The sequence below is a fragment of the Cervus elaphus genome, chromosome 20 (assembly GCF_910594005.1).
Source record: "Cervus elaphus chromosome 20, mCerEla1.1, whole genome shotgun sequence".
In the NCBI taxonomy this organism is placed as follows: Eukaryota; Metazoa; Chordata; class Mammalia; order Artiodactyla; family Cervidae; genus Cervus; species Cervus elaphus.
Window position 1 is genome coordinate 67,143,887 of NC_057834.1, and position 10,308 is coordinate 67,154,194.

A 10,308-nucleotide genomic window follows, 5' to 3' on the forward strand; every position below is an offset into this window, starting at 1 on the left:
GGAATACCAGACCACCTGACTTGCCTCCTGAGAAACCTGTATGCAGGTCAGGAAGCAAAAGTTAGAACCAGACATGGAACAACAGACTGGTTCCAGGTGGAAAGGAGAACATCAAGGCTGTATATTGTCACCCTGCTTATTTAACTTATATGCAGAGTACATCATGAGAAATGCCAGGCTGGATGAAGCACAAGTTGGAATCAGGATGGCTGGGAGAAATATCAATAACCTCAGATATGCAGATGACACCACCCTTATGAAAGAAAGCGAAGAAGAACTAAAGAGCCTCTTGATGAAAGTGAAAGAGGAAAGTGAAAAAGTTGGCTTAAAACTCAACATTCAGAAAACTAAGATCATTGCATCTGGTCCCATCACTGCAAGGCAAATAGATGGGGAAACAATGAAACAGTGAGAGAGTTTATTTTCTTGGGCTCCAAAATCACTGCAGTTGGTGACTGCAGTCATAAACTTAAGAGACGCTTGCTCCTTGGAAGAAGAGCTATGACTAACCTAGACAGCATATTAAAAAGCAGAGACATTACTTTGCCAACAAAGGTCTGTCTAAGTCAAAGCTATGGTTGGATGTAAGAGTTGGACTATAAAGAAAGCTGAGCACTGAAGAATTGATGCTTTTGAACTGTGGTGTTGGAGAAGACTCTTGAGAGTTCCGTGGACTGCAAGTCCAGGGACCAAACCAGATAATCCTAAAGGAAATCAGTCCTGAATATTCATTGGAAGGACTCATGCTGAAGCTGAAACTCAAATACTTTGGACACTTGATAAGAAGAACTGACTCATTTGAAAAGACCCTGATGCTGGGAAAGATTGAAGGTGGCAGGAGAAGGGGACTACAGAGGATGAGATGGTTGGATGGCATCATGACTCAATGGAAATGAATTTGAGTATGTTCCGGGAGCTGGTGATGGACAGGGAAGCCTGGCTTGCTGCAGTCCATGGGGTTGCAAAGAGTCAGACACGACTGAGCGACTAAACTGAACTACACTGAATAGAAACCATCTTATGATAGAAAATAAGGAAGCAATTATCCTCCCTATGATGATTAAGGTAAATGTTTGTGATTTAAAAACAACGAAACAACCGACTATATAGCAAAGGGACTCTACTCAAGCTCTGTGGTGACCTAAATGGAAAGTAAACCCAAAAGAGAGGGGATATGTGTATACATATAGCTGACTCACTTTGCTGTACAGAGGAAACCAACACAACATTGTAGCAAATACACTCCAATAACAACTAAAAAAAAAATAAAACAAAGGCCCAGTGATGGACCTAAGAGGTGATTGATTCAGCGCCTAATTAAAGACTGGAAAAACACACTGATATCAATTTTGTCCAAAGAAATGACAGTCCATTCCAGTATTCTTGTCTGGGAAATCCCATAGACAGAGGAACCTGAGGGGTCACAGACCATCGAATCACAAAAGAGTCAGACACAACTTAGCAACCAAACAATAATAACCTTGGCTTTCACATTCCAAAACCCAGCTCACTATAAGGAAATGATTCTAGTCCATAGTTACATGGAAGTACATGTCTCAATTAATTAATTCTAGAAGAAACTAAAGAAAGCTTAGATGTTTCTAATTAGACATTTCACAGTAAATACAATCATTTTTCTTCCTGTGGTCAACAGGGGAAAATGGCACTACTTGGGCTTTAGACAAATTCTTGAGCTTTAGACACTACTTGGGCTTTAGACAAATGCATGAGTCTCAGTTACTTAATTTGCAAAACAGACTTAATATCTACTCCTCTGTTGTATTAAAAGGATCACATGAAATAATGTATGTGAAAAAGTAACATTAAACTATAATGTAAACTGTTTTATCAAACTGGGCTTCCCTGGTGGCTCAGTGGTAAGGAATCTGCCTGCCAATGCAGGAGACCTGGGTTCAATTCCTGGGTCAGGAAGATTCCCTGGAGAAGAAAATGGCAACCCACTCTGGTATTCTTGCCTGGGAAATCCCATGGACAGAGGAGCCTGATAGGCTACAGTCCATGGGGTCGCAAAGAGTCAGACATGTCTTAGAGACTAAAAAACAACAAACTGTAAAGAAAATTCAGTTATTTTGTCACTGATATTGTAAATTATATCCTCACTCCTTTCAATGTTTCCACTTTCCTTTCCTGTCAGAGACCTCATCATGTCCAGAGAAGTCATTGTGAAATGATAAGTAGACAATTAAGCAATGAGAAAGAAAAGTATCACTTACAATTTTATGATTTTTAGCTGTAAGCATACTTTTCAACAAGTCTAACAATTTGGAAAAGCAGAAGATCCATTCATAATTGCTTTAACTTGCTAATGCAATGTGATATGAAATATGTAAAGATATTTAGATATAAAGTTCAAAAACTGAACACAATTTGTTCATGTGTAGAATTATAATGACTTATATTGTGTTATAATCCAGAGGGAAACCCTGTAATGTAAGGAATTCTAGAACTAGTATAATTAGAGAGGAGCAGTAGAACAGCAGTGGGTAGACAGGCTGTATTCTTGTCTGATATTAACCATCGTGTGTTTTTAGGTAACTCAGTTAACCTTTTCAAGCCACAGTTTCCTCATTTGTGATAGGAGAATCAAACCAAGTGTTCTGGGAGTACATGACTTTATTAGACCTAATTCAGCAATGAGACATTTCCTCACATTTTGTTCTTGATACATTGCATGAGAAATAGCCTGTGATGTATACACATGCAGGGAAGAAATCTTTGTGATAATATTTGTAACACACTCCCAAAGTAAACACTAAAAATTGCACCCTTAATGCTTTTTATTTAACAAGCCAATTTAGACAACTCAAGTCCCTAATGGAATCCCCAGAGCTTGCTCACAAAGTTGATGCCCATTGCCTCCACATGCCTTTCATGCCTATCTTCTATTTTTCTCATGTTTTTTCTCCTAATCCTCCTTGGTCTAACCTCCCTCCATTTCTATTCTATTAGGAATTCTTTCCTCCATGCTCTATCGTTCTCACAGACATACACAATCTATTTTTCTAAATTTTCTAAAATTCTGACTCTTCCTTCTCAGTCTACCCAAAGCTCCGTGTTCACTCTTCCTTCACAGGAGTCTCAAGGGTACCACTTGTGCTTTCCCAAAGGAAGCATCTTTTTGGGTAGACAGCCCCTGTGCCATCTACACCTCTGTGTCAGAATTAAACTAGTTGCTCTCAGTAGAAGATAGCACTATCAAAGCCAGGTTCAGTAGCTAAATGAAGAGAAAACTCTGTTCCACAGAGTAGAACCCCCACAAGACCTCATCCACACACATGACTTCCAAAACCACAAAGCTAGCCAAGTCACGGGAGAGGTCTCCCAACCCACTCCCTCATTAAGGTTAGCATTATTAGAGTCATTGTGAGGTGGACTGGGGTAATGGTAATGCAAGAGGGAGATGGACAAGCACCCAAATCGTGGCTCTTCTCTTAACTGCTGTGTCCCCAGAAAGACATTTAGCTCTTTGAGTTACAACATATTGTTTATAAAAATATGGATAATGATGCCTTCTTGATAGTGTGCTGTGCTGTGCTTCGTCGCTCAGTCGTGTCCGACTCTCTGTGACCCCACAGACTGTAGCCTGCCAGGCTCCTCTATCCATGGGGATTCTCCTGGCAAGAATATTGCAATGGGTTGTCACGCCCTCCTCCAGGGGATCTTCCCAATCGAGGGATCAAACCCAGGTCTCCTGCATTGCAGGAAGATTCTTTACTGTCTGAGCCTCCAGGGAAGCCCATGAACACTGGAGTGGGTAGCCTATCCCTTGTCCAGGGGATCTTCCTGACCCAGGAATCAAACCGGGGTTTCCTGCATTGCAGGCAGATTCTTTACCAGGTGAGCCACCAGGGAAGCCCCTTCTTGATACTACCTTAATACAAATAATACTACCGTTTAAAGTAGTTCTCAGGATGAAAGATAATGTATACATAGAGTCTGTAATATAAAGGCGGCTTGAAATAGACTATTCCTTTTTATTATTATCATTATCATTAATATCTCTTTAAGGTTGGTAGAAGGCACCCATTTTTATCCCTACTAGGAAAAGGATTACTATGAGGGACTTGACCATGGAGACACTGTAAGATAGTGGAGCAACCTAGGAATAGTATAGAATTCCCTAATAGTTGGTTCTGGGTTCAAGACCTGGTTTCAGTATTTGTGGAAATGTCCTCATTTAGTGTCTCTAAAACCCAGGACTCTATTACTGTCTCTATTTCCTTTTTGTTTTTCACCAAAGGACTTTGCACTGTAACTTTAAAAAAGGAAGAAAGATTTGTCAGCTTGTCTCTCTTGGTAGGGTTTGGACTTCTTCTTTGAGTGGACCGACTATGCCACGCTGAAAAGGGAAAAATCCTACAACTACTATTTTGGTATGTGCGATGCAGAAATGTTGTCATTTTGTACTTCCTGCTGATGCTAAAGTTTATGTAAAAGGAAATCAGTTAGCTATATTTCCCAGGAAGATCATGTGAATTATAAAATTTTCACATAGATCTTGGGCTAAACAGAAATCTTGTGAATTAATGTTTGCTACAATTAAGATACAGTGAACACTTTCCAGTGAGGAAAAACATAAAAACATGTTAAGGTTTTGTCAAGACACAATAATGTCTAGGCATGATGTTCAGACTGAACTAACCAGGGTATCTTTGCTTAAACAAAGGCCTTTTGAACTTCTTCAGGCAGGACAGTAACAGAGAAATGATGGCTTCTACTCCTGAACACAATGTCTAGATATTGATTTAAACTATAGTAATTAACCTGCATTAAAAAATTCCTGAAACATATCCATTAAGTACAGTATTCAATTAGTGAAAATTTTCTATATGACTTCAAGCCTGTCGTGTTTAAAATATTTTGAATTGGATTCAGGTAGTTATTTCACGAAGGATAGAGAATCTTTTCCCCATTTATTTATTAAGAACTTGCAACTTTCGGTTTCAAGGTTAATTTGTCATTTGTTTATAGTAGGTACTGAGTCAATGTGAACTCATATCTTGGAAAAGGATGACTAATGAGAACAAAATTGTGAGTCTGCGCACAGGTGGAAGCATTGTTAAGCTTTGCATAAAGGAAATGAATTAGGCACACACCAGCCTTCTCATGTCTAATATTGGGTTCTTAGGCTGAAACACCTTTTATTAACTTGAGGCGTGCTGCCGGCTGCAATTGCATGGTAAGTGATACAACCATCACTTGGAGAGGGCTTTGGAACTTTAAAGGCAAGAGAAACCTTTTCTTCAGTGGAATGTTCCTTTCCACCCGCTTTTCTGTTTAACCTGATAAGGCCTAGGGTATGCTTGCTTTAAAGTTCCTTTCATAACTTGACTTTTCTCTTCCCAAATTAAACAGTGCAAAACTGAACTGTCAAACATGTTCATAAAGTGAGGTACCATGTTGGAAATCATTTGTGTTTTTTAAATTAACATGTAATATTGATATATTTAATTACTGTCAACCATAAACCCCTTTATCAGCATAAACAATTGGCAGCATAAACCAAAAATGTAAGGAAAAATTAATTATATCCATTAATTTAACATTTGCTTACCATCGAGTTTGGACATAACCTGAGACATGATTACTTGATTTTAGTGACTGAGTACCTCAGCCTATATATAGGATATAATTTCTATACCCTGACACCATGCAAAAGCACCTGATACATCCTGAGTGCATATTCTAGCTCAGGTATGATAGCTGGTATATTTTATGCTTTAACTGCATAATATTTTCTAAGATACATGGATATTATAATTTCTATTACCTATGAATAAATATATTTGTCATACCATATAATTTTTATCACATGTGTAGAAATTGAGAATGAGAGAAGTAACTTGGCCAGAATTATCCAAGCAGTATGTAGAACAGGTGGTATATGAACCAGGTCAAGCTGTCTATCAGACCAGGTTTTCTGGCCATAATTCAGTTTAACCTGATTTCAGCCTCCTCTGGTTGGAATGAATGTTGTTCTTCACTTTCCTAGTTAGTTTCTTCACGTGCTGTGCTGTGCTTAATGGCTCAGTCATGTCGGACTCTTGGCGACCCCATGGACAGTAGCCCACCAGGCTCCTCTGTCCACGGGGATTCTCCAGGCAAAAATACTGGAGTGGGTTGTCATGCCCTCCTCCAGGGGATCTTTCCAGCCTAGGGATGGAACCCAGATCTCCTGCATTTCAGGCAGATTCTGTACCATCTGAGCCACCAGGGAAGCCTGATAATACTGGATTGTGCAGTCTTTCCCTTCTCCAGGGGATTTTCCTGACTCAGGAATCGAACCAGGGTCTCCTGCATTGCAGATGGATTCTTTACCAGCTGAGCTACCAAGGAAGACCTAGTTTCTTCATATTTAATGCCTATCATGAATAGCAATTTAAAACAGCCTGAACTCCAAGAAGAAAGGCAAAGTTTAAATTGTCCGTGGTATCACTGACTTGAGACTCAGAAACTTTTTTTCTCTAAAATTTCTTTAGAGTATCTTCTGTTATAGAGAAACTTTTTGGGATGGTAGGAAAATGTGTTAGTCTTTTCCTATATTATTTCTGACTTTAGTTATATGTTAAGAAAGGTCTTTCACACTGTAAAATCTAAAAAACATATGGTTATGTTGTTATTACTATTTAGTTTTTAACCATTTCTTAAAATTTAAATTATTGGTCTGTCTGGAATTTATTTTTGTATGGGATATGGGTATGGATATGGGAACCTAACTTAAGTCTTAGGTCCCATATTCTCCTCAAATTCTGGTCTTTTTTACCTTTTTGTTCCTTACATTATTGTCTGGCGTAACAGAAAAGAAATATGTGCTTTGGGTTGATATGTGGTGAAAGACTCACTCATGTTTCGTTCTTCCATTTTAATTACTAAGGTCTGGGGAAACTATACTGGAAAGCAAAGTGCCATTACTCTAGAGCATTTTACTGACATGTTAATTCATGCTATATTTATTCATCCTCCAAAGGAGATACAAAGCTCATTCTCACTGCCTACAAAATGAGTCATTCCAAAGGAGTACAGTAGTGCATTCTGTCAACTCTTTAAATAATCGGTGTACTAATGCCTCCTCTCATTTTTGAGAGGTTCTTTAGTGGTTCATCATGAATATAAATTTCAGAGAGATCATCTGCAATCCAGTTTTGTGGCTCTTCCTTTGAAATCTGCTACTCTCAAGACATAATGTCATAAGTACAATCCAGACTCCATGAATTGTTTTCAAGAAATGGTTCTATAGCTTGTCCTACTAGGGAATCCATAGAGGGTATCTGAATGGTTCAAAGTGAAGGTAATGATTTTGAGCTGTTTCCACTCATGGAAAAGAACAAACATTTGTGAGATGCTTGTTCCTATAGAACATATTTCAATGTATTTTGAGGCATTTTTACTTTTAAAATTTTAAATTAAAAGATAATGTACTCCTATTAAAGTCACCTCAAAAGTGCACACATAGATTCTTTTAGGTACATCCTTAATTCTCTGGTTTGCATCCTCTTTCATGAAAGTGTTTTCCTCGAAGCCATACAGCTACAATCTAAATGTGGTCAGATTCTAGCTGACCTCAAGTGTGCTCTGTCCTGGAGACAGAAGCCAGCAATTAACTGATTTCTCCTGGACAGATGTAATAGATCCAGAAGGGAATGAACATGCTTTTGCACAAAACCACAGCGGATTAGCAATGCGACAAGTGGCCTGACAGGATTTAACTTGAAGGCAGGGATCTCATCTCTCTATCCCTTTACCCTGTTCATCATGGAATCTTCTGTGCCCACATTTTTTACCTCGGGAAAACTCTTCATAAGCTTTCAACAAAATTATCTAAACCATGGCCTCAAAATCCCTTGTGAAAAGAGAAAAGATAAAAATAAATGAATCAATTAATTACTTTAAATAAACAGGTCATTTTTTTCCCCTTCTTTTCTATTGGTCATGGATGAAGGAATCACCCATCATTTCTCTGAGATTTATGCAAATCACGTACATCTTTCTTAACCCTGAAACCATTTTTTTAAAAATTTGCAAGACCTAAGAGAAACCTGCAGGTATACTGTTATCTATAAAAACAATCTGACAATGTCACTTCTCCCAAGTTTCAAAACAGTGACTATACCTCAACACAGATAAGCCTCACAATCATCAGATACAGAATCTACTATCTGTACTTGTAAGTGCTAAACCTCCATATTTGGCTGAAAAGACAGCCAAGGAAGGATATTTATAATTCAGCAATGGTCTTATACTTCTCTCTGAAATCCAGGCTCTAATTACACAGAATACAGTTTTATGCTTAAAACCATATGATTTCATAAACATATCCAACACATCTCTTCTCTACCTATGATTTAATAAACCTCTTGCTTAAAAATGTCTTCCTAATGCAGTGGACCACAGTGCATGGAATCACCGGACCTGTCAATCTTTATAACCCTCCCATAAATTGTACCTCCCTTAAATACCGCATTTTGGTAACTTAGACGCTCATTATGAATATATCTGCATGTTAACTGCTTATCTGTGATACTGCTCAGCACAGAATAAATGCACATGTACAAATCATGTAAAATCAGATGATGTCATTTATTTTAAAAATATTATACATACGTATACATATGTATAAATATACATATACATGTATATATGCATATAATTTTTGTTAACCATGGAAAAAAGCTAATAGATTGATACCTAGAGATGTGGACCCAATTTTAGAAGCAGATGTGAACACCAGAGTAATTTTAATAGGGGAGGGGCTTTTTGTTTTTGTTTTTGTTTTTGTGTAATAAAGCAATCGATATTCCTAATCCTGTATAAACATCCCCAGCCCTCAGACACCCAGGGCATGGCTGTGTGTATTTGAACTCCCTTAGAAAGCTCACAGAGTTCTAGACAGCTATTCGTAGATTGAGGACACAAATCCCAAAATATCAGCATCATGGCCCTTCCGGGCCAGGACGACGCTGAGCACACCGGCAGTCCAGGAGGGCCAGGGAACTAGCCCCACGCTCACTCACACAGGTATCTCCCCGTCTGCAGGCCCCCAGCAGTGGCAACGCTAGTGGCAACCAGCCCGGGCTGGCGGGCACTCACAGGCACACTCCGGGGAGATCCCGAGAAACCTAGGGGGAAAGGGGAGCGTGGGGGCATTTGGGGGCAGCAGCGCGCACCCAGCACGGTCTCTGCTCCTCCAACACCTTCCGGGACCCGAACTGGCTCCGGAGGCGCCCGGAGGATCTGCATTATGCCAAGGCGCTGGGCCAACTCACCTCCACGAAATAAAAGCAGGGCAGGAGGGTCACGCTGTCCTTGATCACTTTGCCCTTTGGCCTCTCCTTCGCCGACATCCCTGCCGCCTGCCCGGGATGCGTCCTCCCCGGGGCGAGGTGTGCACGGCGCAGCCCAGGCGAGATGCCTCCTCCAGCCGCAAGCGCGCGGCGCCGCTGATGTCACATTCCCCGCGGGCACCGCTGGAGCCAGCGCGGTGCAGGCTGCGCCCCCGCCTCTCCCCGCCCCTCTTTGCAGCAACCCAGCGGCTCCCGGAGCGAGCAGGTCCCCCGCCTCCCCTACCCTGGCTGCCACCCCCGGTTTTTCTCGGCGGAGACGTCCAGCTCCTTCCTCCAAGCTGTTGCTGCAATGGCTTCCCCTCCCCGCCACCCTTCCTCTGCTCTCCACCGCCCTGGCGAGGCTTCGTGGCGGTCGGGGCTTGACGTCAAGAATCGGCAAAGGGGGACGCACCCCTGGATGCTGCAGCCCGAGGCTGAGGAGAGCAGGCACCCACGGCCCCCCGGGAAGCCTCCTAGATCCCTCTAGGAACTCTTATTCAGGACTGCTGCAGAGCGGAAGCTCAGCCCTTGCGCACTGACCCGCAGCGCGAAAACCGACCTCCACCTGCGCGAAATTAAAACTTAGATCCCATTCCGAAAAGTAGGCCGTGGTGGGAACTCACTGAGAGCTGGCTGCCAGCCAGGAGTGACTTCCCCGACTGAGGATTCTCTGCCCAGCAGACTCCCTGGCTCCCCAGGACACCGACTTAACCTGCTGATAAACTTTCACTGTTGCCTGTCTGGGAATGGTGAGGCACTGGTGGAGGCGGACGTGTGGGCATCCTCATAGAGCCCCAAAGCCACGATATCCTCTTACCTCATCATCGCACCCCCGGAACCACGTCAGTATTTCAGCCATAACCGTAAAAGGAGGCACTTCTCGGCCGTTAACAATCTAAATTAAGTCCTTCACTTTGTTGCCAATGTCCTTGGCTTGTCTCAACTTTATGCTTATTTTGGCAACCCA

General features: G+C 41.4%; 1 protein-coding gene across 2 annotated transcripts in view; it reads right to left on the minus strand.

Annotated features, from left to right (window-relative positions):
- The window catches only part of PLPPR4 (phospholipid phosphatase related 4), a 50,369-nt gene extending 40,316 nt beyond the window's left edge, over nucleotides 1-10,053 (minus strand). The window contains exon 1 of one of the 2 annotated variants that reach the window (XM_043878240.1): nucleotides 9,285-10,053. In XM_043878240.1, coding sequence (XP_043734175.1) covers nucleotides 9,285-9,362 — 78 coding nt within the window. In that variant the 5' untranslated portion in view covers nucleotides 9,363-10,053. The remainder of the gene's footprint in view (nucleotides 1-9,284) is intronic. The other variant, XM_043878241.1, reaches the window with a different exon arrangement.
- Nucleotides 10,054-10,308: the final 255 nt, after the last annotated feature.